Genomic DNA, 27,184 nt, shown 5'->3' with positions numbered 1-27,184 from the left:
GCGCCCATGAAATGCAGCCTCACCTGCGCCCATGAAATGCAGCCTCACCAGCGCCCATGAAATGCAGCCTCACCAGCGCCCATGAAATGAAGCCTCACCAGCGCCGAAACGGACACAGTCCTCCACCGCTGTGACTCTGACACTATGTGCGAATGGAGCGGCGGCTGCCTGCTGATGCTGAGACTTGGTTGCTTGCTGCAGAGAGAAGGGAGTGGGAACACCAGTGGCCGGGTACCCTAGGCGGCTGCCTATTAGTAGCACCGGCCTTGTACTGTATATACTACCCCTCACTCTGTATCCTATTATGCAATGTTGAGAGGGGGGGGGGGGGTACTCATGTTTTACATTTCAAATGTCTGGTAATATTTACTTGATGCATTTTATTTTTAAGCACTGCTGGTTTATTTTAACCTTTAAATAAATTAAGGATATACAAGTCCGAATTTGTATAAAACAGGAGACTACACAAAAAGGTATATCAACATACTACATAGAATTACATATAAAAAAGTACTAGGTTTACAAAAACAATCCTGCTATACATCTCAAATTAATTAAAATCTCAGTACCACCATAATGCACAAAATATTTTATTAGGAAACATAAAAAAAGAATCTATTGAACCATTGTGTACAAATAAAGTATAGTGAACCTAAGGGGTGACTTTGGAAAGTAAACCTAATATCAAACCGGTAACTGAAATGTGCAATAATTCTATTGTACCTGATATCAGATTTTAGGATATATCCAAATGTGTGTTTTTTTGTTTTTTTTAAATGCCATCATTGAATAACCTGTGCTGTGTCAATAGGCTCTCCCAGTGTAATACCCTATTTTGTGTACAGGTGCTGGATACCATATGGTGATGGTGAAGGAGCCAAACTGTGAGGTGGAAGATATCACAGAACTTGTTACCAGTTATGTGCCCAACGCCATTCTTGAGAGCAATGCTGGGGCAGAATTGTCATACATCTTACCCAAGGAGAATACCAACCAGTAAGTGGCCTGTAACAAAAGTTTCGTTATTACGCTTACAGGTACAATTGACATTGATTGGATGACAATCCTCCCATACAACAGAGCCAGTCTAACCAATGCCTCGGCATACATTGCATGACCATCTAAAGGAGTGAATCAAGGGCCAGATTCACCAAAGAGATACGACGGCGTATCTCCTGATACGCCGTCGTATCTTTGTTTCTATCTATGCGACTGATTCATAGAATCAGTTACGCATAGATATCCATAAGATCCGACAGGTGTAATTGTTTTACACTGTCGGATCTTAGGATGCAGTACAGCGGCCGCCACTGGGGGGAGTTCGCGTCGTAAACCAGCGTCGGGTATGCAAATTAGGAGTTACGGCGATCCACGACGGATTTTCGCGTTCGCTACATCGCCGCTAGTCTAGTTTCCCGTCGCAAAGTTAGTCAGTATTTGACCTGCCCTAACTTTACACAGCAATCGTATTGCTGTATAAAGGATGGCCGTCGTTCCCGCGTCGAAATTTAAAATTTAACGTCGTTTGCGTAACACGTCCGGGAATACGGAAGTACGCTACGCGCGTCGCCGTTCGAAAAAATGACGTCACGGCGCGCAAAGCACGACGGGAATTGCGAAACTGAGCATGCGCAGTAGGTCCGGCGTGGGAGCGCGCCTAATTTAAATGGCACACTGCCCATTTAAATTGGCGCGCCTTGCGCAGGAGGCCGCCGGGGTAGGTATTCATTGCAAGTGCTCTGTGAATCAGGCACTTGCGATGAAAACTTGCGGCGGTGTAACGTATCTACGATACGTTACGCTGCCACTCACCTACGTGAATCTGGCCCCAAGTTTCCTGTTTTGTTAGACACGTTTTGGTTTTGTTAAACATATTTGCGACCCACGATTACCATTTTTGCATTATACAATATAAGTGAATTGTTACAATAACTTACTCATATAGTGAAAATCCACCTTTGTTGGAAACAGAAGCCGAACGTCATTGCGCAGGCGCCGTATAGAGTCGGCTCTATACGGCGCCTGCGCAGCGACGTTCGGCTTCTTTCGGAAAGTCGTGACGCGCAGTATGCGCCCGTCTGAGGAACGTCAATCAACTAGGAACGCCCACCGCCAAGCGAGGAAACTGCGATATCGAGGTATGTACTAAAACAAAAAAACAAAAGCCAGCCTACCCGCAGTGTAAGCAGACATCCGAATGTATTGTTAGAATTTTGTTTTAGGGGGAACCACCGCTTTAAATACACACCGTAATGCAAGGCTTTCTCCCTGGTGTGGAGTGTCGCGCTCGCCCCCTCCCTTGGACTACAGGAGAGTCAGGACGCCCACTAACACACAGCTCCTTTCTCTATCTGCAACGTAGAGAGCGTTCTGACTCTCCTGTAGTCCAAGGGAGGGGGCGAGCATGACACTCCACACCAGGAAGAAAGCCTTGCATTACTGTGTGTAGTTACAGACAGAAAAATAAAAATGGAAGGATGAGGTAAGTGAAGGAGGACTGCACTAAGTTAAAGGAAACTATTTAGGACAAAAAAATTGTACCTTTACAACCCCTTTAAGGTACAAAAACCTTTCAATAGTAGCTCCCCCACAGCCCCCCCTAAACATTTACCCGAGTCCCCCCCCCCCCCCGAATTCAGTACTGTGCCATTTGCAGGAGCTCTTCTCCTGTCTCTTCCCTCTTATAGGCTCTCACAGGCTTGGCTGAGAGCAGCAGCAGCCATTGGCTGCTGCTGCTGTTGGTCAAATTCTGTGAGCAGGGAGTGGGGGTGGGGTTGACCCACACTATGTGTGTCTATAAACACATACAGCTTGGCTCAGAATTGAGCCTGCATATCTGCTCCTATAGCAACCCGCACCAGCAGGCGACCACAGAAGAGGAGGTTTGGGGCTGTTCTGTGCCATATTATTGCACAGAGCGAGCAAATATGACATGTTTGTTATTTTATGAAAGTTAACATTTGCAAACCACTTTAATAGCTTTTTATCTAGAACACAACCTTTGTGTATTATCTATCAGTATTTTAATTACCATTCGCTGTTTTTAGGTTTGAACAGCTTTTCTCTGAACTTGAGACCCGTAGAGGTGAATTGGGTATTGCTAGTTATGGAGCTTCTATTACCACCATGGAAGAAGTGTTTATGAGGTGAGATATTCATCTTACTCTCCATACTATCACTGTGTAATTACTGATCCCAAAACAGATCCTTTGAAATGTAACTATCATTATATTATACAGAGTGGGGAAACTAGTGGACTCCAGTCTGGATATACAGGCAATCCAGCTTCCGGCCCTTCAGTACCAGCATGAGCGTAGGACTAATGACTGGGCAGCAGAAGAGTCTTGCTCTATGAGTGACTGCACTGAAGACAGCGGAACCCTTATTACTGAAGACTGCTCCAGCATCAAACTTAACGACGGGGTAAGGAAATTTGATGCAGACCATTGCTTGGTATTTCACAAAGATTATTTATTACAGTCTCTTGCCAACCACTGAATCGTATAGGAGAACAGATGAAACGCATCAATTTATTTTTTTCTTTGGATGTACTGTTTGTTTTTCATGTGTGGCTTCTGTAACCAAGAGCTTTTCTTGTATGCTAAAACTTTTGAAACCTAGAAATGCCTAGGGAAACCTAAAAAATCCTCAATACTAACAAAAAAACAATTGGGTTGCCATTGCTGACCCCCTTTTGAAAATATAGCTGCTTGGCTGTCTCTGATATCGGTACTTTTTGAAGTCACTGACCTGAAACAGGTATGGGGGATCTGGAGGGTCAGAATTCGACTTGTTTATTCCCCGACTTGTTCATTACCCGACTTAGTTGGGGTGGGCGGTACACTTTGGTGGGGGGTGGGTCAGCCACGCCCTGTGACCTTTGACCTCTGGGAACCCGCCTTCTGACCTTTGACGGAGGTCCCTGTTCCAATTCCTGAGTCCTAGCCATATTCTTCAATGGGAAACCCTAGCCCTAACCCCCTAACGGGAAAGGGAATAGCTGCTCCAGGTGGGAACCCAGATGAATATCCTCTGTTGCAGACATCATAGCTGATGACTAAGCACTAGTTTCAGTGCGAAACGCGTCAGATGTCAGGTTTTATTTTGCTGTGACTTGTAGTGCTGTCCTTCTTTCAATAAAAGGCTACAATTTGTTCAGAGTGTGGCTGTCCAGAGACAATCTTTGTTCCTGCCTAACCCCCTAACGCCAAACCCTAACCTCATGCCTCGTACACACGCTCGGGATTTCCGTCGGGAAAAACTGCGAGTGAGCATACACACGGCCGGGATTCCCAGCCAAAAGCTCTCTTTCAGTTTTCCCGTCCGAAAAACCCGGTCGTGTGTACGAGGCATCATACTTGGTCTGAGACAGTGAATATGTATTTTCAGAAGGAGAGGTCACCAATTATGGCCTCCATACACGATCACAGAATACGTTTCCTTAAAGGTTGAATCTATTGGTTCATTAACTGTTAGCTGGCCTCCAAAGCAAATGTATTAAAATTGTGTCGGTCTATTTTTCCAGGCTTAAAGATGGCCATAGACATGAGGCTTAAAGCGGTAGTAAACTGCACCAAAAAAAAAAAAAAAACAATTGGGCCCGGGTAGTTTAATTCACTGCATACTAGCACATTATGACATACTTGCCTGTTACCGCTGTAGAAGCTTCCATCTTCACGCGGTCTTCCTTCCATGTTGCGCAAGCTTTGGCTGTATGACTGGCCACGATGTCACTCCTTTGCGCCAGAGGTATGGCTGCAGCACAGAGTTCTGAATGGATGGCACAGTGACCTCACCGGCTGCTGTAAAAGTAAATGTCTTCTAAACTGTGCATGTTTAGGAGATATGTCCTGTACCTATAGGTAGGTCCTATTATAGGGTGAAGGTTTTCTTCTTGAAAGATGTTTAAAACATTTGAAGATGAAGTTAATGACACAGTGAAGAGGATCCTCTCATACCACCATGTAGTCATGATTTACTGTATTTGTGAAAGGAACGTGTAAGGATAGAGATTTTGCTTATGTGTGTTTGGCAGCAAAGGTTCCGGAGCGATCATCCTTACCCGCTACTATTTGGTGACTCACTGATCTGAAACAAGTATGTGCATGTCAAGTCTTATAACCTGTTCCTTTAAACATAAGCAACTCCCATTTTACTTTTGGATCCTTTTCTATTCAGTTCCATTTACCTAAATAGGTTATCCATATTTTCATTTTTTGTAGATGTACCTCTGGTGTCAGCAGTTTTATGCTCTGTTCATGAAGCGTGCTGCCTACAGCTGGAGGAACTGGAAGATGGTGGTGGGGCAGTTCCTGGTACCATTGGTATTCACGACATTGGCTCTGGTAGTAGCAAAGACATTCCCTGGACCACAGGATTCTCCAGCCCTGGAAATGAGCTTGGCACCTTACGGGTACACAGCAGTGCCATACTCTGTTCCTCCCAACGCTTCCCTCTTGCTACAGACCCTGGCAGAGACCTTTAAAGAACAGCTTGATGAACGTTATGTGGAGTCACAAGAAGTAATAGGTAAGATTCAGGATTGCAGCTCTCTATCATATGACCTAGTTTCTCTTCTGTTCATTGAAAGACATGACAATCTACATGGACAGGTTTGATGTTGCCATCTGCAGGGCCAAGACGCTAGGTGCAAATTAAGCTAAAAGTCCACCCACGGGGTGGGTCGCTGCCGGTAGCCAAACCCACTATCTGCAACACATAGCTCAGTTTTTTCTTAGCGCTTATGAGTAAGTGCATAGGATTTTTTTTCTCCTCCTTTTTTTTTTTCAGGAAATTTGTTCCTATAAACAGATTTTTATTTTTTTTATGGTCGATGGATTTTTGCTCTGGACAAAGAGATATTTTTGTTCCTGTAGATTGTTTTTTTTTTTTTCATCCAATACGATGTTGGGTGACAGGCTGGGTATTATAGTTTTGGGTAGTCCCCCAACTACTACCATCAAGTGCATGCCGTTCCCCACTATGATAGGGGTTTGCTGCAATGACTCCATTGTTGAGGAGTCTTTCTGAGGGGCTCGCTCCCCCTCGGTGAAAGCATATGATGGTCAAACTTGGTCCTTCCATCACAGCATCTCACTTAGAGCAGATGATACCTGGATCAACATAGGATTGGAGGTTTTGTTCGTTATTTCCCCAGAGAGGCTTCATCGGTAGTGGACAACAAGTCCAAGGCTTGCCTCACCTAACCATAAGTTCTCTTCTATGGTGGGTACTGGTTGCATCAGGTATATGTAAGTATTCCTTTGCCCTAGGTGATCCCTTCTAGTCCCCATTTTTTGGGGTCACCAATCATACAGGGAACGATTCTCCTTAGGCAGATCTCCCATCAGGGATGGCCAAAGGTCACCCCTTTATTTGAGTAGGGACTGTGTGTGCAAGGCTAAAGGAGGAAAAAAGCAGAATCTTTATAGTCCAGATGAAATTTATTCTGGCTCTTATATCATGAAAAGCCAATGCATTTTGGGGTTCAGCGGGTCCCTCTTTTTATCAGAGATTGGTACTGTTGAACAAAGTGTGTACTGAACTGATAGAATTTAAGGGATAGGATTAATTAATATGATCTGTCCAGATGCCACAGTGATAAGGGTTCACTCTGTTTTACTTTTTATATGTCATCAATAAAATAATCCCTTTTAAAAGAAACCTATTTAAAGCAGAGAGCAGATTCCACTGTACACCACAGTGTGTTGCAGGCTGCGATATAGGGCATACCGTGTCCCACAAAGTTCACTCCGTCTAACACTACAGAGAAAACTTTGGAGGAGTAGCCAATCACATTACTTGGACATGTCAAGTAACAGGTTTCTTCTTTGGTCTTTTTCCATTCATTGTGATCCCAGGTTTATAGCAGAGAGTTAAATTCTTTGATTTTAAATTTATATTATCATTGTCTTTTTTAGGTGACCTTGATGACTACCTCCTGGCTAAGGCTTCTGAAGAGGGAGCCCTGTTCGCAGAGCACTGTCTCTGTGCTGCAGAGATCCAGAGTGTTAACTCGCATGTCCGCATCATTGCACGTTTTAACAACCAGGCCTTTCACGCCGTAGCTGCTGCTCTTGCTCTGGTTGATAATGCCCTGTTCAGGCTAGTTGCTGGCCCCAACGCCTCACTTTCAGTGACCAACTACCCCCAGCCACGGAACACTACAGAAACTGCACGGGATCAGTTGCTTGAGTAAGTGGATAGGGAGCAAGACTAGACCCTACAGAACACTAGGCTTGTAGAGAGTCAATATTTCACTAGTGTAGTATCATGTCTGCGGTATTTATGGTTCTTCGGGAAAATGAGCTGTGTGGGAAGCGGTGGGAGGATTTTGTTTTTTAGCGCATTTAGGATTACAGTTTAATTGGCAGGTGAGGCTAACTGTACTGCTTATAACAAACCATGCAAGACTGTTTGCAATATTATTGCTGCTTCATTTATCCAATTTGTTCCTTATTCCCTACAGGGCTCAGACTGGTTTTGCCATTGCCATCAACCTGCTCTATGGAATGGCCTCTTTGGCCAGCACATTTTCTCTGCTTCTTGTTGGAGAAAGAGCTATAAAGTCAAAACATGTACAGTTTGTTAGTGGAGCTTCTTCCTTCAGCTATTGGTTGTCCGCCCTGACCTGGGACCTTCTCAACTTCTTAATCCCATGTGCTCTGATGCTGGTAAGTGGGCTTTGCCGGTGTCTGTAGTCAAGGTTTACAATTAACATAGAGTGAGTCTGTTCGGTCCCTGCACTATTGCTGGAATCGCAGCCCGCATGGGGGCTGCAAGTTTCCAATGCATGCAGCGTGCTATTAGGATTATTTACGCCCGCATACATCCAGTGTGTTTTTCTGTGTGGGTGATTGCGGCTGCAGGAAGAGGTGCGTATCCGCAGCGGGAACCACCCGCACAGATGTGAACCTAGCTTAAGTTTCCCTCCTTCTCACCCTGACCTCCATCATTCCCACAACTCATAGAGCTACTGTCCTGTTCTATGCTCCTAGGGCAGATTAAAACATCAGAAGGAAACTGATTGCTGTGGGCAGCATGAACATTTGTTTTTTAATAGGGAGTTATTGATTCAGTACATTTTTTATTTAAGACAGGTAGCTGACATTTTTATAAACTGTAGACTGAATAAGCATCTGTTCCATTAGGAGTTAGTTTTTTTTTTATTATTCTGGATCAATATAGGTCGTTAAAACTACCTCCAAGGTCCATTTCTTTATTTTTATTTATTTTATTTTTGGGAATAAGTGATGATGGGTTAGAACTTTTATTTGATCTTGGTCTCCGGGGGAGATTCACCCTCTCATTCAGTCCCTTTGACAAATGTAGAGAGTAAATCTCCCTTAATAGCAAACCACTTCACCCAAAACTCCCAAAACAATGTATGATTTTTAGATGCACATTGTTTCCTAAGGCACCACATAGTTTTGCTTGGGCATTCCATATTTTTATTTGTCTCCATTACATGTTATTTTGCAGGACGTCTCATTTCCTGTTTGCTTCACGTTTCTAATTTCTACTCATATTTTCTCTGACAGGTGGTATTTCAGGCCTTCAAAGTCCGGGCGTACACAGATGACCATCACCTGGTGGATGTCATGATAATGTTACTGCTCTATGGCTGGGCTGTCATTCCCCTCATGTACTTGTTTAGCTTCCTATTCACCTCCACCGCAACCGCATACACCCGACTTACCATCTTCAACATTCTGTCTGGCACAGCCAGCTTCTTATCGGTCACTATCATGAGCATTCAAGGTGGGAATGGCAAACTCTTACTGTTACATTTACCATACACCTGTCATTCATAGTAAATCTGGCAGATGAAAAATATTTGGTGCCTTTCTTAGTTTTGAGCTGGAAATGGTGATGTTAAAGCGGGGGTTCACCCTTAGAGGGCACTTTTCCCCCTTAGATTCCTGCTCGTTTTTACTAGGGGAATCGGCTATTTATTTTAAAATATGTGCAGTACTTACCCGTTTACGAGATGCATCCTCTCCGTCGCTTCCGGGTATGGGCTTCGGGAATGGGCGTTCCTTCTTGATTGACAGGCTTCCGAGAGGCTTCCGACGGTCGCATCCATCGCGTCACGATTTTCCGAAAGAAGCCGAACCTCGGTGCGCAGGCGCAGTATAGAGCCGCACCGACGTTCGGCTTCTTTCGGCTACGAGTGACGCGATGGATGCGACCGTCGGAAGCCTCTCGGAAGGCTGTCAATCAAGAAGGAACGCCCGCTCCAGAAGACCCATACCCGGAAGCGACGGAAGAAGATGCAGCTCGAAAACGGGTAAGTACTGCTCATATTTTAATACAAATAGCCGATTCCCCTAGACCGAACGAGCAGGAAGCTAAGGGGAGAATTTTTTTTTTTTTACAAATGGGTGAACTCCCGCTTTAAGTCCCCACATTCAGCTGGAATTTGCATCATTGAATTATTACCTTTTTATAGGCTTGTTATCATAGTAGTGTTGGCAGGTTTGTTTGTGCGAAACTCCTTGCATTCAGGTTGTTTTGTTTTTTGGTTAGACAGCAACTGCTTTTCTGGTGATTAGGAGTCTGGGTGTTCAAAATTCCCCTGGTATTAATTAAAGAGGAGTTCCACCTAAAAATGGACCTCCGCTTAACCCACTCCTCGCCCCCTTTCATGCCACATTTGGCATGTAATTTTTTTGGGGGGGGAGTGGGGGCTTCAGGAGAAGGGGACTTCCTGTCCCACTTCCTCCTTCCGCCGAGGGGCTGGAAAGGCGATTAGCTTAATCGCCTTTTCACAGCCCCTCCCTGTAGGAAAGCGCCTGTCCAATCGGACGGCGCCGCGCCGCTTGTGCATGCGCACTGCCGCTCGCGCATGCGCAGTGGGTGCCCGGCCGTGAAGCCGAAAGCTGTCACTGCCAGGTGCCCACACTAAGAATGAAGACGCCAGCCGGCGAGGGGGGGCGAGGAGCGGAGCCCCGGCCGGCGCGTCGCTGGAGCCGTGGAGCAGGTAAGTGTCAGTTTATTAAAAGCCAGCAGCTACACTTTTTGTAGCTGCTGACTTTTAATAAACTTAAAAAAAAGGTGGAAAACCCCTTTTAATTAATTTTTATTAATACATTTTTAGAATTGCTTTTGTACATAAATTATATATACACAGTATATGTTTTGTATTCAGGTGGTATCTCTCTCGCTCTTTCTCTCGTTCGCTCTCTCTCTCGTTCGCTCTCTCTCAAAAACTATTTTTTTATATTTATTTTATATATATATATATATATATATATATATATATATATATATATATATATATATATATATATATATTTATACACACACAAACACCTCATATTCCTTAACACTAATACCAACAAATATATATATTTGTTGGTATTGGCGTTAAGGAATATGAGATGTGTGTGTGTGTGTGTGTGTGTATGTATGTATGTATATATATATATATATATATATATAATATATAATCTAATTATTTATTTATTTTTCTTGACATTGCTTGGTAAATGTGTATGTTTTTATGGCTGGTTAGCATAACAAGTTTGAAGAGAGACGGCATACACAGCGGAGAACTCATAGTCCAATTTTCAGGATCCTCTTTTAGGTGCTCAGGCTCCGTGTGTGCTTACACACTACAGCAGAAACAAGTAAAAGGATCGAGCCGGCAACTCTGTAGTCCATATAGCGATTTTAATAGTTGGTTACAAAAGCTGTTGCTGAAATGTGTCAGCTGTTTTGCATGTCACTTTTTGTAACCAACTATTTAATTCGCTATATGGACTACAGAGTGGCCAGTTCAATCCTTTTACTTGTTTGCATAACAATAAGTTCCTATATTTTGTGTTAATATAAATATATAGTATATCCATTGTTTTTATTGTTAGTATATATGGATGAGATTAGATCCAGTATATATTATTATATATTATTATATTACTAGCAGATTTGCATCCTATTTTATAGATTAAAGTATTGCGGTTTAGTTAGACATGAGAATAGGTGGACAGCTGTAACAGGTCCAGTGCTAAAAGATTAATTTCCTATGTCCGTGTAATTATTTACGTGTTACCTTCGTAACAAGTCAAGAGGTATGTATTTTAAAGATTAATGCATCCTAGGACCTCCTAAGGAAGTCCATTAGGGACACAGTGTGTCAGGTGGAGAGTGTTCGGTGATGTTGTCATGCTGTTCGCTTTGTAGGCAGGTGCAGTCTATTTTATGCACTGTAGGAGGCGCTTGACCACATTGGTATTACAGTTGGACTGGAAGTCAAGAGGAACATGGTTCCTCTATTATTTCCTGGGTCACTGGGGAAGCAATCCAAATGGACGCCGCTACTCCATATGACTCTGGCATCCATCTTGGGCCAGGTAGAGCCTAATTAAAGCCCTGGCTCCCAGGCTTGGTGCTCATTTTTCATGTGGGTAGTGTAGGGACAAGTCAGCCGCCAGATAGGGACGATGATTAGTGGCGGGGAGAGATTCCAGTCAAGTAAAGAAATAAGAGACAACCCATTCTTCCTGGAAACCTCCCCATTTGGGCACGGATCGGCCACGCTGCATTCCGCTCCTCAAGACTGGTGCTGTTGGCATTCCTGAGACCTGCTCTACTACATATAGCTTTGCATCCTGTGAGTGTTCCTGGTCAGGTGCCACCCTGCCAGGCTTGTTGTAAATTTTTGAACTTCGGTTTTGCGTCTGCAACTGGACTCTGTGTGTTTACTGCCGCCATACCACACTGCACCTCCCCACAGGTCCTATTGAGTGCCGCTCCATTCACACAGGCAGAGGAACAGTGATAGGCAGCTTCTCCTTGGACTTGTTTTATATGCTGAATTATTGTCTCCTAATACAGGGCTTGACAAATCCCGTGCGCCAGGTCGCCATGGCGACTAGAAATAGGGTCCTGGCGAATTGGCTTGGCGCCATCTGGTGGTGAGCCGTTGGTATTGCAAATTATTACTCCAGATGTGTAAGCTGGCGCCATCTGGTGGTGGCTGTTGGTATTACAAGTTAAGCATTACAAGTTAAACAGCAATTCTAATGTAATTTTTCACTATTTTCACTTCCATCTTCTTCCCTCTAATTAGAACCCCCAAACATTATATATATTTTTTATCCTAACACCCTAGAGAATAAAATGGCGATCGTTGCAATACTTTCTGTCATGCAGTATTTGCGCAGCGGTCTTACAAGCGCACTTTTTTGGGAAAAAAATACACTTTTTTTAATTAAAAAATAAGACAACAGTAAAGTTATCCCCATTTTTTTTAATATTATGAAAGATAATGTTACGCCGAGTAAATTCATACCCAACATGTCACGCTTCAAAATTGCGTCCGCTCGTGAAATGTCGACAAACTTTTACCCTTTAAAATCTTCATAGGCGACGTTTAAAAAAATCTACAGGTTGCATGTTTTGAGTTACAGAGGAGGTCTAGGGCTAGAATTATTGCTCTCGCTCTACCAATCGCGGCGATACCTCACATGTGTGGTTTGAACACCGTTTACATATGCGGGCGCTGCTCACGTATGTGTTCGCTTCTGCGCGCAAGCTCGTCGGGACAGGCGCGTTTTCTGGCTCCTAACTTTTTTATCTGGCTCCTAGATTCCAAGCAAATTTGTCAACCCCTGGTAGGATATGGGGGTTGTTAACCACAGATTTTAAATAAAATAAGCATGCAGTGAGCACTATGGAGTTTGTTATTGTGTTTTGAGCTATATTGTGCATCTTATGGAGGAGAGCACTGGAGGCAGTTGCAGAAGAGTGCTGTGAAATCTGTTGTTATACACAGGCTGCGTTTGACCGTCTATGATTATAGAGGTCTTAAAAAAGTGTGTTACAAAATGACTGATACAAAGTGTGGGTACCCTAAAGTTATTTATTGCTGGTGGTTTTGTTATTGGATTTGTTTTATTGCACATGAATGTTGGTGGAAACCTTATTTTATTGTTTCTTGAGTGTGGATTTTTAGATAAAAATTGATAAAAAATGTGTGTGTGTTTAGCACAATACGTATAATGTATGTATTTATTTATTTATAGTGTGATTTAGTTATTTATTTTCCGGTATATCACATAAGTCTACGTAATAGTGATTTTTAATGTTCATTCATTCTCAAATATAGATATATATCTATATATTAATATATTTTTTTTAAATGAGGAAGAGCGCTGTTGCATTACTGTAGCATATATATATATATATATATATATATATATATATATATATATATATATATATATATATATATATTTATATATAATAGAATTTTTTGTGATTAGTAACTTTGAATTTATCTTTCTATTGTAATGCTTTGTGTCCAATCATCATTCATACTTTATTTGTAATTCTCTTAACAGCTCTTGGCATGGTGGACCTGTCTCAAACCCTGGACCTTGTATTTTTGGTGCTTCCCAATTATTGTCTGGGGCGAGCATTTAGTAACTTCTACCAAAACTATCACTTCCTGCAATTCTGCACTTCCTCTATACCAACTGAATTCATCTGCAAAGTGCTGAGTGAGTGATGAGCATCTATCACCTTTCATAAGCTCCTAATCTTAAAGTACTTTTTTTAGGCTTTGGAAGTAGTTAAAAATGTAAATACAGTAAAACCTTGGATTGCGAGCATAATTGGTTCCAGAAACATGCTTGTAATCCAAAGCACTTGTATATAAAAACATTTTTTTTACAGGGTATAAAAGAGAAGAGAGGCGCCTCTAAGTGTAGCAATAAGTTGCTAAATGTTGTACCTTCATTACATGTAACCATATTGCTACACTTAGAGGCTCCTCTTCTTTTTTTATACTCAGGTGTGACGTGATGTTACTCTTATATCAAGACATCGCTTGTATAGCAAGGCAAAATTTCTTAAAACATTTTGCTTGTCTTACAGAACACTCTCAAACCAAGGTTGTACTGTACTGTGTGTGTGTGTGTGTTTTTTTTTTTTTTTTTTGTGTGTGTGTGTGTGTGTGTGTGTGTATATATAATTATAATATATATTTTTTTATTATTATTATATGGTGTGGATTATGTGAGTCAAGAATAATTTCAGTGATGTAACCATCATTTTCCTTCCAGACATCAGCTATCAAACAAATTACTACTCTTTCTCTCAACCGGGAGTGGGTCGATATTTGACATCACTGACCGTCCAGGGCCTTACCTTTCTATGTCTCCTCTTCATTATCGAGAGCCGAATCCTCTGCCAGCTTTGGCAGTTTAGACGTCGTTATTGGGTACAATACATTTCATTTTGTTAAAGTAATATGGATTGATTTATGATTGAATTAAATACTGTAGATAGTTAACGGGTGTGGCAGTGGTATAGCTAGTATGTCAAACATCAATAACGTGATTGCTTACTGCACACCCAAATAATCAGTTGGCCATTTGCTAGTGTCTTCCTTGTATAGTTGGTCGATTTTCTTACTTCTGTTAGAGGAGAAACGGGCTCCCAACATATACAGTACACTGGAGGGAGCAAAATTTTATATCCATGATACATGGCTGCTGTACCATGTACTTGTATGAAAAAGTATCCCGTTCTCTTTGTATTGCTTCCTTTGTGTGAAATCCCCTGTTGGTCCCTCTTTTTTTTATTTGTTCTATTCAAACTTGCCACACTAAGCAGGAGAGCACAGGTGGTCAGTTCTGTAGATATGCTGGGAACTCAGCCTGCTCTCCTCCAATGATCAGACTTGTCCTAACCCCCCCCCCCCAGCACAGCCTTTCACTAGAAAGATCGGTGTACTGTTGTTTCTTCTACCCCAGCTCTTATGCAGCTGAGAACAGAGGGAATGTTCTCACTTCTAAAAAAAAAAAATAGCTTCCCCCCCCCCCCCCTTTTTTTTTTTTTTTATATCTATACACAAATATTTTGCCTTCATTTCTATTCTAAACTCTATTGGGTTGTTTTATAAGGTGAGGGTTTACATACAATTTGTAACCTGTCTTATTTCTTTTGAGGCTGAACAAAGTACATACACCTTGCATCTGCCTTCATTTTGTTTTTTGATATCATAATCCTATATCTCTCCACCTTCTGTTTCTATCAGTCAGCACTCCCAGAATCTCCAGTCTCTCCCCCAGAGGACCGAGATGTAGCAGACGAGAGGAAGAAGGTGTTGGAGTCTCCTGTAGAGCAATCGCTCAGCAGCCCTTTAGTAATCAAGGAGCTCAGTAAGGTGAGACCTGGGAAGGGACTTTCATTTTCTGATAATTCAGTTAAAGAAAAGTACTTTTGTTTATTTAAACCGGAGCTCCACCCAAAAGGGGATGCTCCGCTTTGCACATTTCGGGGGGGGGGAGGGGGAAGCAGGTACCTGATTTTGATAAGTACCAACTTCTGGCTGAGATATCGGTGGCAAACTCAACTGTAAGTTCGGCCTCTCTCCTCCTTCCCCTGCCCCCAAGCCATTCACAAAGCATAGCGCGCTTCGCACATGCACAGTAGGGCTTCACTGCCAGGTTCCCTTAGCTGAGATGGCAGTAGAACCCGAGAGATGATTGAAAAATCGGCTCAGGTGAAGACACCGCTGGATTCGTGGACAGGTAAGTGTCCTAATATTAAAAGTTAGCAACTACTGTATTTGTAGCTGCTGAATTAAAAAAAATTCTAAAGGAGCCTGGAGCTCCGTTTTCTAAATTTAGTTTTTTTCGATGCAAATGTGTCATTGAAGGTTCTCATTTATCCAGATCGTGATATAGCTATTAGGCCTTAGCCCCCTTTCACACGGGGTGGATCCTCTGGACGGACTTTGCTTGTTCAGCGGGAGATCGCTCTGTTGATCCCCTCTGAGCAGGCGGATGACAGGTCCGTCTTTACTCACTGTGCAGTGATGGACCTGCCAGAGCCTCACTGTTGGGGAGATCGGATGAAAACGGACTGCTTGGACTGATGGTGAACATATCGCCATCCGTCTGTTTTGAGTGGATTTTGTCGGATCGGATGGCAGGCGGGTGTTAGCGGACACACATCCGCTGACATCCACCTGCCCATAGAAGTCAATGGGTGGCCCACTCGGATCCGCCTGAAAAACAGACAGGTGGATCTGAGCGGGGCGATCGTGTGAAAGGGGCTTTAGTATTTAGTCACATTCAACTGGAATTTTCCTGCAATGTTAAGTGTTGTACAAATACTTCTATGTCAACATTACCAGTCCAGGTAAATGTCACTAACTACTACTAGCTAATGCAAATGTGACTTTTTACCTTCGTCCAGCCATTGTATAAAAGCTGTGTCCATCCCGTGTTTTGCATGGGCTTCAACCAAAGACATATTGGTAGGTTAATTTGGCTCTAGTGTGTATGCATTGGGTATGGACGTGGTCTCCTGCAGGTTACGGGGAATTGTGCGAATCGCTCTAGGTACACTGAAAAGCATTAAGTTATACTGTATGTCAATGTTGTATATGGGATATGGTAAATGAATTATAAGACTTCCAAAAGGGAATTGACTGGCTCCTACAGGTAAAATAGAAAAGCCATACAAGTAAAATTGCATATTCTGAACAAAGATGAAAATATTGATCTCTAACTTGGTATAATCTTATTTTTAAGGTGTATGGTCGGCGTGACTTCATCCTTGCCGTTGACCGCATGTCTTTAGCCATTAGCCGAGGAGAGTGCTTTGGTTTGCTTGGATTTAATGGAGCTGGTAAAACCACCACATTCCGCATGCTGACTGGGGACGAAACTGTCAGCTCAGGGGATGCATATATTGACGGATACAGTATCCTGCATAGCATGAAGAAGGTGATTTTAATCATACAAAGTGTGTGTGTGTGTGTGTGTGTGTGTGTGTGTGTGTGTGTGTGTGTGTGTGTGTGTGTGTGTGTGTGTGTGAAGACCAAATCTGATGCTTACTGGGAATGATTCCCAATTCTGAGATTTATGCCGCGTACACACGATCGGAATTTCCGACAAGAAAAACGTGGCTTTTTTTCCGACGGAATGTTGGCTCAAACTTGTGTTGCATACAGACGGTCACACAAATGTTGTCGGAAATTCCGAACGTCAAGAACGCGGTGACGTACAACACTACGACGAGCCGAGAAAAATTAAGTTCAATGATTCCGAGAATGCGTAGGATTTTTGTGCATCGAAATTTCATACAGACGATCAGAATTTCCCGCTGGAAAATTTGAGAACCAACTCTCAAATTTTTGCTGTCGGAAATTCCGACAGAAAATGTCCGATTGGAGCCTACACATGGTCGGAATTTCAGACCAAAAGCTCACATCAAACTTCGGAAATTCCGATCGTGTGTACGCGGCATTAAAGGGAAATTATGGTGTATATACTGTATTGTAACAAACATATATTTTGAGTTTTAATTGCAGTATTATCGTTTTAGCTTTCATTTTTTTTAATATGTGAATTTGAAGCTTAGCCATTAGAGGCAAATCTTTATTGTATTGCAATCACTCAACCTCCATTTCTTATATTTTGCTGACGGTGTCAGTTACACAAGTAGTGTAGTTGTAGCATTGGCACATTGTTTTCACTGGGCTGGCAACAAACGTGCATTTGTGAGCATGTACAACCATTGTGTAGCACTGCAAAGCAGGAAGCAGAGCTTGAGTATGTAATGAGTAAATCTGGCTACCCATGTTTATGATAACATATGTACGGTACTTAAAACCAAGATGTTGAAAGTCTTGGCACACATTGATACTATTATCACATCACGTATATCTCTTTAAAATCTATATCTATGGACTGTACATTATGTGTTTCATTTCTTAGGCTCAACAGCGGATTGGCTATTGTCCCCAGTTTGACCCCCTGCTGGAGCACATGACTGGTCGGGAGACTCTGTGCTTGTATGCTCGTCTGCGTGGTGTCCCTGAGACCTACATCACCAGCTGCGTGGAGAACATGCTGCGTGGTTTGCTCCTGGAGGCTTACGCCAATAAGCTGGTGCGAACATATAGGTGAGGAGCTTGTGATAGATGGGACAATCTATGATCTACATGTAATGAGAATGGCGGCCCTCATGCTCACATGAGCCCCAGAAATTCCTAAGCAAATTTTGCCTTTTTTTAAAAGGGTGAACATACTTTCTCTTTGAGTCTCTCATTTTCTTTCCTGCTACCTATGCTACTATTGGTTACACTATGCCACCCATTTTTCTGTTCTTAGTGGTGGAAACAAGAGGAAGCTCAGTGCTGGCATTGCTCTGATTGGAGGGCCACCTGTCATTTTCATGGATGAGCCATCCACTGGAATGGACCCTGTAGCTCGGAGGTTGCTGTGGGATGCTGTGACGAGGACACGGGAAAGTGGGAAAGCTGTGATCATCACTTCTCATAGGTGAGAATGTTGGAAATTACTGATTGCTCAAGTGAAAGATGAATCCCAGAAATCACATTGCAAAACTAATTCTCTCTTTCCTGTAGCATGGAAGAGTGTGAGGCTCTTTGTACACGGCTCGCCATTATGGTAAATGGGCAGCTAAAATGCCTTGGTAGCCCCCAGCACCTAAAAAGCAAATTTGGCAGTGGTTATACATTGCTTGCCAAGACTTCCAGAGGAAAAGATGACCTGAAATCCTTCAAAGAATTTGTAGAGGCTGTCTTCCCAGGTGAGTGTCCAGTAGCAACAATAACAACTATTTCTTCTGATGCTTATGATGAAAGGGTTCAAATGCCATTTGCAGCAATATGGAGACGTTGGACCAAGGCTCCCTCACATAAAGCAGCAGCCTAGCTCACCTGTGGTCCAGCACACCCCACCCACCCCATCAACGAATAGTGCTATTGCTACCTGAGCCACACTGATTACACCAGGGGTCTCCAAACTGTGGCCCTTTGCTTGCCTTTATCCTGCCCTTGGGGCACTATTGCTCCCATTAATATGAGGCACAATTCATCCTACTGACATCAACAGTGGGGCCCCATTACTTCCACACTAACTTTGATTGGATACTATTCCTTCTACTAATAGGGACACTACTCTTACCCCTATTGACCACCAACCCTGAGGCCATATTAATTCTCACTGATGCCACGCCCAGGACATTTTCTGCCCACGCTGGCCACAATTTGGCCCTCCTAAAGTCTGAAGGACTATAAACTGGCCCTTTCTTTGAAAAGTTTGGAGAACCCTGGATTACACTGTTGATGTACTGTTCTAGGGGTATTGGACCACAGGAAAGCCAGGATGCTGCTTTGTGTAAGAGGGCCATCATCCATTTGTTAGATTGCTGCAGCATTGCCATTGCCTTACCATGTGAGCCTTCCCTAGTTGGCCCCAATGAGCTTCTATGACCATCGGTAGCAGTAGCTAATACACAGCTGGGTTCCACTTAAGGACCAGGCCATTTATTGCGATACGGCACTGCATAGCGTTAACTGACAATTGCGCAGTCGTGCGACATGGTTCCCAAACAAACTTGATGTCCTTTTTTCCCCACAAATAGAGCTTTCTTTTTTTGGTATTTGATCACCTCTGCGGTTTTTATTTTTTACGCTATAAACAAAAAAAAGGAACAATTAAAAACATTTTTTTTTTTTTACTTGTTTGCTATAATATCCAACAAAAAAGAAAAAATGTCTTCATCGGTTTAGGTCAATGTGTATTCTTCTACATATTTTATATATCTACATATAAAATAAATTGCAATAAGCGTATATTAATTGGATTGTGCAAAATTTATAGCGTCTGCAAAATAGGAGATAGATTTATGGCACTTTTATTATTATTATTTTTACTAGTAATAGTGGCAAAATACGGTTTTTAGTGGGACTGCGACATTACGGCGGACAGATCAGACACTTTTGACACATTTTTGGGACCCACTGACATTTATACAGCGATCAGTGCTATACGAATGCACTGATTACTGTGTAAATGTCACTGGCAGGGAAGGGGATAACACTAGGGGGGCGATCAAGGAGTTAAATTTGTTCCCTGGGAGGTGTTTCTAACTGTGGGAAGAGGGGACTGACTGGAGGAGGAGAGAGATCGCTGTTCCTAATCACTAGGAACAGAAAATCTCTCTCTACTCCCCTGTCAGAACAGGGATATGTCTGTTTACATTGACAGATCCCCCACTGGCTCTCTTTGGAGCGATTGCAGGTGGCCGCAGAACATGCACATCGGCATCGTGCCGCGGGTGAGCGCCTCCTATTGTACTTAAAGTGGCCGATGTACACCTACAGCGATTCGCCCAGGAGAGCCAACCTGCCACAGTATAATGACGGTGACTGGTCCTTTAGCGGTTAATTTGTGCAAAAAGAGCCAATCCTTTATGAAAAGAAAATGAAGGTTCAGCCACACACAGCACATCATTACACAACTTAGACCGGTCACACAGAGGACCAGCTTTACAGGTTGGCAGCTGTGTCACTGCTTGTCTGTCTTTGTAGATATCTACTCCAAACAAGTGAGTGTAGGCACCCTAACCATTTTTAAAGAATTTTTTGAATTGTTTGCTTTGTTAACACAGACCTTTTGCTTTTTGCCCTTTGCAGGCAGCCTGCTGAAGCATGAGCACCAAGGTATGGTTCATTACCACATAACAAATCAGAAGCTGAGTTGGGCTCAGGTAAGACCATGTGTTGGCTGCATAACCCCCAGTATTCATTTTTGTCTCATTTTTATTTTTTGTTAAAAATAACAAACATGTTATATTTACCTGCTCTGTGCAGTTGGTTTTGCACAGAGCAGCCCAGATCCTCCCCTTTTTGGGTACCTCTTCGGTGCTCATGGCCCCTCCCTCCTGTTGAGTGCCCCCCACAGCAAGCAGCTTGCTATGGGGGCTCCTGAGCCACAGCTCCCTGTGTCCATTCAGACACGGAGCCGTGGCCTGGTCCTGCCCCCTCTTCTCATTGGCTGACTGACTTTGACCGCAGCGGGAGCCAATGGCATTGTGCTCCTATCTCAGCCAATGAGGGGAGTACCGGCAGCCGAGACACTCCTACAACATTGCTGGATAGAGATGGGGCTCAAGTAAGTATTAGAGGGGATGAGGGGGACTGCTGCACACAGAAGGCTTTTTATCTCAATGCAAAGCATGCATTAAGATAAAAAAAACTTTTGCCCTTACAATCACTGCCTGGTACACGCAGGGAATGTTTTTTTTTTATTCAACCCAGTAGGCTGAATGAAAAAAAAAACTGACAGGTCACTGTACTAACACAAGCTATGTTAGTGCAGCAATCTCCCCACTGGGCCATTGTGTTCTGATAGGGGGACTGCCCCCATCCCCCGACAGAACATACTGATCAGTGCTCGCGGCCATTGGCTGATCGTTGGTAGTTAGACAGAGTGCTGTACACACAGGCTAAATGTTGGACAGATTTTTCTGAACCAGACGATATTTGGCCCATGTATGACCCTTTTAGACTGTGTTAAAGTGGTTGTAAAGGTTTTATTTATTTTTTTAAATAACATGTTATACTTGCCTTCACTGTGCAGTTCGTTTTGCACAGAGTGGCTCCGATCCTCCAGTACTGGAGTCCCACGGCAGCTCTCGTGGCTCCTTCCTGCAATAGATAACCCCCTCTGGGAAGCTCTCTCCCAAGGGGGTTACCTTGTGGGCGCGCTCCCGTCTCATACACTTGGCATCCATAGCTGCCGTGTGTATGACTTGGCCCCGCCACCCGGCGGCCGCGTCATTGGATTTGATTGACAGCAGCGGGAGCCAATGGCTGAGCTGCAATCAATCTAGCCAATGAAGTGCCGAGAAGCCACAGAGAGAGGAAATGCGGGGCTCGGGTAAGTAAAATCGGGGGGTGGGGGCCGGACACTGTAAGGTGCTTTTTTTTTTTTTTTTTTTCTAAATAGGTTCCTTTAAAGCGGAGGTTCACCCTAAAACAATTATATGCAATTACATCCAGCATACTTCCGACATGGTATATAGATGTTTTTTAGGGTGAACCTCCGCTTTAAGCTAGTGCATTGTTGGTTCACTTTCCTTTTCCTGCCATTTCCCTTCTAAATGTTTTTTTTCTTTGTTTTCTGTGTCTGAATTTGTCACTTCCTGTTCCTCCTCAGTAAGCTGTTCTGGCTGGCTAACCCCCAGCCAGAACAGCTCAGATGATGGGGGAAAGCTTACTGAGGAGAAACAGGAAGTGAGAAATTCAGACAAAGAAAAAAAAAATTTAGAAGTGAAATTGAAGGAAAAGGTTAGTGAACCAACAATGCACTCGCTTAAAGGAGCCTATTTGGAAAATAAAAAACGAACCTTTATGCCGTGTACACACGATCATTTTTCGGCATAAAAAAAACGACGTTTTTCGGCATGTAGAAAAAATGTTTTTTCCAACTTCATCATTAAAACGATGTTGCCTACACACGGTCGTTTTAAAAAAAAAATGCTCTAGCAAAGCGCGGTGACGTACAACACGTACGACGGCACTATAAAGGGGAAGTTCCATTCGGATGATGCCACCCTTTGGGCTGCTTTAGCTGATTCCGTGTTAGTAAAAGGCGATTCACGATGAATGTGCTTACTCCATTATGAATGGTAGTTTTACCAGAACGAGCGCTCCCGTCTCATTACTTGATTCTAAGCATGTGCGGGTTTTTCACGTCGTTTTAGCCCACACACGATAATTTTTTACATCCCGAAAAAGGCAGCATGTTCGAATTTTTTTTGGTTGTTTTTTAGAACCCGAAAAATGATGTGAAGCCCACACACCATTTTTAAATGTTTTTTTCATGCCGGAAAATGATCGTGTGTACGCGGCATTACAACCCCTTTTAAGGCATAGGATGCATTAAGGTGAAGAAACACAAAGGTTTACATTCCCCTTTAACTGAGAAGCCACCTGAATTTTACACAGCTGTTTTCCTATTACATCTGAAACTTATTTTAGACCAAGGCATAGGTTGCATTGTTTTTCAAGTTATTGCCACTTTTAACCACTAGAGGGGGACATGTACAAAATGTGATGCCTTGGATGTACTGTTGCTGCACAATTGGACTTATTAATAACACAGTGGAGCCTAGATCTAACCAGTCTCATCCTCCTCCTAGGTATTTGGGATCCTTGAAAAGGCCAAGGAGAAGTTTGATCTGGAAGATTACTGTGTAAGCCAGATCACACTGGAGCAAGTCTTCCTGGGCTTCAGCCATTTCCAGCAGCCACCAGAAGTAGGCACGGTATAGGATGACTTTGTTGAAGCACAAAGCTGGAGGTGATTCAGACAAGCGGAAGAGGCTGGCACAACGCTCCCCTTCTGATGGCAGGCGCTGTATTTGATGCAAGCCGGCTGTCTAATCCTAACGATGACATTAGTTCTGTCCTCATTTCCTGTGTGTCCGTCCAGGATCGTCATCTATCACCAGTGTGTCCGTCCAGGATCGTCATCTATCACCAGTGTGTCCGTCCAGGATCGTCATCTATCACCAGTGTGTCCGTCCAGGATCGTTATCTATCACCAGTGTGTCCGTCCAGGATCGTCATCTATCACCAGTGTGTCCGTCCAGGATTGTCATCTATCACCAGTGTGTCCGTCCAGGATCGTCATCTATCACCAGTGTGTCCATCCAGGATCGTCATCTATCACCAGTGTGTCCGTCCAGGATTGTCATCTTCACCAGTGTGTCCGTCCAGGATCGTCATCTTCACCAGTGTGTCCGTCCAGGATCGTCATCTATCACCAGTGTGTCCATCCAGGATCGTCATCTATCACCAGTGTGTCCGTCCAGGATTGTCATCTTCACCAGTGTGTCCATCCAGGATTGTCATCTATCACCAGTGTCTGTCCAGGATTGTCATCTATCACCAGTGTGTGTCCAGGATTGTCATCTATCACCAGTGTGTCCGTCCAGGATTGTCATCTATCACCAGTGTGTCCGTCCAGGATCGTCATCTATCACCAGTGTGTCCATCCAGGATCGTCATCTATCACCAGTGTCTCCATCCAGGAATTCCTCTGTGGTCTTCAAGGACCTCACCTTTCCACAGTGAAAGAACTTTGTCCATTTCTGTCTAAACATTTCATTTATTACCTTGACATTCCTCCGTCCGCATCAAACCACGTCTTAATTTTGGAAACTTCTAGAAAGAGCTCATGAGAACAAACATTTTCTTCCGTCACTTTTATCTTGAAGATTCCGATTCTTGCTGGGCCTATGATGATGATGATGATGATGATGACCAACGTCCACCAGTGCCTCCTCTTTCCTACATTTTTATATGGCGTGTAACCTGGTGATCTCCCATTATCCCGCCTCCTTAGCGCAGTGGGCGTGGCCGCACTGAAAACCCAACACTAAGGTTTGCACTCTATATTCCCACGAGGCACTGGACCGTTCAATGATTGTGGCGTTTTAATGTTTTAATGATGGAATGAAAAAACTTGCCTCACACTACGATGATTTAAAATGCTTTTTTTTTTTTTTTTTTTTTTAAGTTGGACACTTTAAGCTGAAAGGGAGTATTGCAAAGAAGGGAATTCTGGGAAGAAAATAATGAAGACTGAAATGCAGAGTTTGAGTGCTTGTGCTGATGGCTGCTGTTCTGAATGTACAAGCAGCGGTATCCCTGCTCCCACAGTGCCTTACTGCTCCCGAAGTGCCCCAGGAGAGGCGCTGGGAGCTTTAAGGAATATCTGCTTTATTTATAAGAGTTCAAATTTTAAATTGTAGTCTTTAGCCACTTAATGGGCACTTTGAAAGCCACGTTCAGCCAGGACTGATATTTATAATTTTGGGTGGACAGTGACCAGTTAGGTGCCCGTCCATTAGAAATTCTATATAAACTGGTGCTTATGTGAAATACTTCAAACCAAATTTCTAACTTATAATGTGGAAGTATTCGTTCTAAAAAAATATATATATATTAGTGCAAAAATGACCCATCCAATCATATGGTGAATAAAATGAAAAATCAATAAATTGGCCAAAAATATTTCAAAATCTATAGAAAAAAAGACAAATAGTGTTTCCATCTCTGTGCTCAATGTTCCTCAGATGGGTAAAAAAAAAAGCTTACAAGAAAATGAAGACCCCTTTATATATAAACCTTTCTATAAAATCATAAAAACCTTCATTTATTTTGATACAGGTACTTTTATAGCTCCGCCAATTTTACGCAGCACTTTACATATATATGGTACGCTCACATCAGTCCCTGTTTACAATCTAAATCCTTAAAGTGGATGTAAACCCAAAAAAAAAAAATTGTTTTTTGATGTCACAATGTAGAGAATAAGATTTCCTATCATCTGTGCCCAGTCTTGCCACACAGAGTTAATCCAGTTCTGAGCAATCCACTTTTATTGTTCAGGGAAATAAAACAGACTTCCAGATAAAAACCAAAGTCCTTGCTTGAGTGACAGGTTATTTACATATCTCGTGCACTACTTGCAGACATACACAGCTTCTGTAAAAAGTGCTCAATTAACATCCCCCTCCCCTCTTCCCTCCAGCTCTATGTATATTCTGATGGCTGTTGCATTTTCTCACGGCACTGAACTGTGACTCACCCCATATTTTGAAAACATTTAATCAAAACACAGGGGAGGGGATGTGAATTGTGCACTTTTTTTGCGCTATAAACAAAAATAAAGAGACAATTTTGAAAAAATTCAATATTTTTTACTTTTTGCTATAATAAATATCCCCCAACAATATCTAAAAACTATTTTTTTCCCTCAGTTTAGGCCGATACGTATTCTTCTACCTATTTTTGGTAAAAAAAATCACAATAAGCGTTTTATCGGTTGGTTTGCGCAAAATTTATAGCGTTTACAAAATAGGGGATAGTTTTATTGCATTTTTTTATAATATTTTTTTTTTTCACTACTAATGGCGGCGATCAAGCGATTTTTTTCATGACTGCGACATTATGGCGGACACTTCGGACAATTTTGACACATTTTTGGGACCATTGTCATTTTCACAGCAAAAAATGCATTTAATATGCATTGTTTACTGTGAAATGACAATTGCAGTTTGGGAGTTAACCACAAGGGGGCGCTGATGGGGTTATGTGTGACCTCATATGTGTTTTTTACTGTAGGGGGGTGTGGCTGTAGGTGTGACATCGATTGTGATTCCCTATATAAGGGAACACACGATCGATGACGGCGCCACAGTGAAGAACGTGGAAGCTGTGTTTTACACACAGCTCTCCCCGTTCTTCAGCTCCGGGGACCGATCGCGGGACTCCGGCGGCGATCGGGTCTGCGAGTCCCGCGGTCACGGAGCTTCGGAACGGGTCGCGTGCACTGGCCCACGACCCCACGGCTGGGCTTAAAGGGCAACGTACAGGTACGTTGCTGTGCCATTCTGTCAACGTATATCAGCGTGAAGGGGTCCTTAAGTGGTTAATAGGCAGGCTTTTTGCATTTGCTGGCTTGTATGTACAGTTTTTGGGCGATTTTTTGGTATTTTTCCGAGGCACCACTAAAGAAACCACATGGTGCCTGGGCACCCTGGTTGAAAAAAGCTGATTTTAATAGAAACAAAGGGTAGGTTAAAGAGTTCTGTTTGCTACTCTGGATGTTGATTCAACTACCTATATGAGTCTCAGGCCCCATACACACGGGAGGATTTATCCGCGGATACGGTCCAGCGGACCGTTTCCGCGGATAAATCCTCTCGAGGATTTCAGCAGATTTTAATGCGATGGAGTGTACTCACCATCGCATTGAAATCCGCGCCGAAATCCTCTGGCGATGACGTGTCGCGCCGTCGCCGCGATTATGACGCGGCGACGTGCGCGACGCTGTCATATAAGGAATTCCACGCATGCGTTGAATCATTACGACGCATGCGGGGGATCCCTTCGGACGGATGGATCCGGTGAGTCTGTACAGACCAGCGGATCCATCCGTTGGGATGGACTCCAGCAGATGGATATGTTGTGCATGTCAGCAAATATCCATCTGCTGGAATCCATCCCAGGGGAGAAATATCCGCGGAAAAAGATCCGCTGGAGTGTACACACCATAGGATCTATCCGCTGAAACCCATTTGCTGGGATTTATCTGCGGATGGATTCTATCGTGTGTACGGGGCCATTATGTTATGTGTTATAGGCCTACAATGGGCTTTGGAAGGAGCAAGAGAACTCCCCCAATGACAAGTGTACTTCATCCTTGACTGTGTACAGCTTGGGGTGACATCAAATGTGTTCTGGTGTGGAATCTATTTTATTTGCCGTCCAAGGGGAGAAAAATTTGCACCCAGTCTTCCCAATTTATCTATGGGGAAGTAGCAACAGGTATTTGGC

At 43.2% G+C, this 27,184-nt stretch overlaps 1 protein-coding gene across 2 annotated transcripts in view; it reads left to right on the top strand.

Annotated features, from left to right (window-relative positions):
- Positions 1–23,568, top strand: part of ABCA3 (ATP binding cassette subfamily A member 3) — a 75,045-nt gene extending 51,477 nt beyond the window's left edge. For both annotated transcript variants that reach the window (XM_040356605.1, XM_040356604.1), the window contains 16 exons: positions 846–996; positions 3,048–3,146; positions 3,240–3,423; positions 5,223–5,529; positions 6,921–7,194; positions 7,469–7,673; positions 8,541–8,760; positions 13,347–13,505; positions 14,070–14,227; positions 15,047–15,175; positions 16,551–16,745; positions 17,739–17,926; positions 18,135–18,305; positions 18,392–18,576; positions 20,468–20,541; positions 22,978–23,568. In XM_040356605.1, coding sequence (XP_040212539.1) covers positions 846–996; positions 3,048–3,146; positions 3,240–3,423; positions 5,223–5,529; positions 6,921–7,194; positions 7,469–7,673; positions 8,541–8,760; positions 13,347–13,505; positions 14,070–14,227; positions 15,047–15,175; positions 16,551–16,745; positions 17,739–17,926; positions 18,135–18,305; positions 18,392–18,576; positions 20,468–20,541; positions 22,978–23,109 — 2,831 coding nt within the window. In that variant the 3' untranslated portion in view covers positions 23,110–23,568. The remainder of the gene's footprint in view (positions 1–845; positions 997–3,047; positions 3,147–3,239; positions 3,424–5,222; positions 5,530–6,920; positions 7,195–7,468; positions 7,674–8,540; positions 8,761–13,346; positions 13,506–14,069; positions 14,228–15,046; positions 15,176–16,550; positions 16,746–17,738; positions 17,927–18,134; positions 18,306–18,391; positions 18,577–20,467; positions 20,542–22,977) is intronic.
- The last annotated feature ends 3,616 nt before the right edge of the window (positions 23,569–27,184 follow it).

Source organism: Rana temporaria, chromosome 6 (genome assembly GCF_905171775.1).
Source record: "Rana temporaria chromosome 6, aRanTem1.1, whole genome shotgun sequence".
Lineage (NCBI taxonomy): Eukaryota > Metazoa > Chordata > Amphibia > Anura > Ranidae > Rana > Rana temporaria.
The sequence above is the reverse complement of the archived record's forward strand: the minus strand, read 5'-3'. Positions and strand labels throughout refer to the sequence as shown.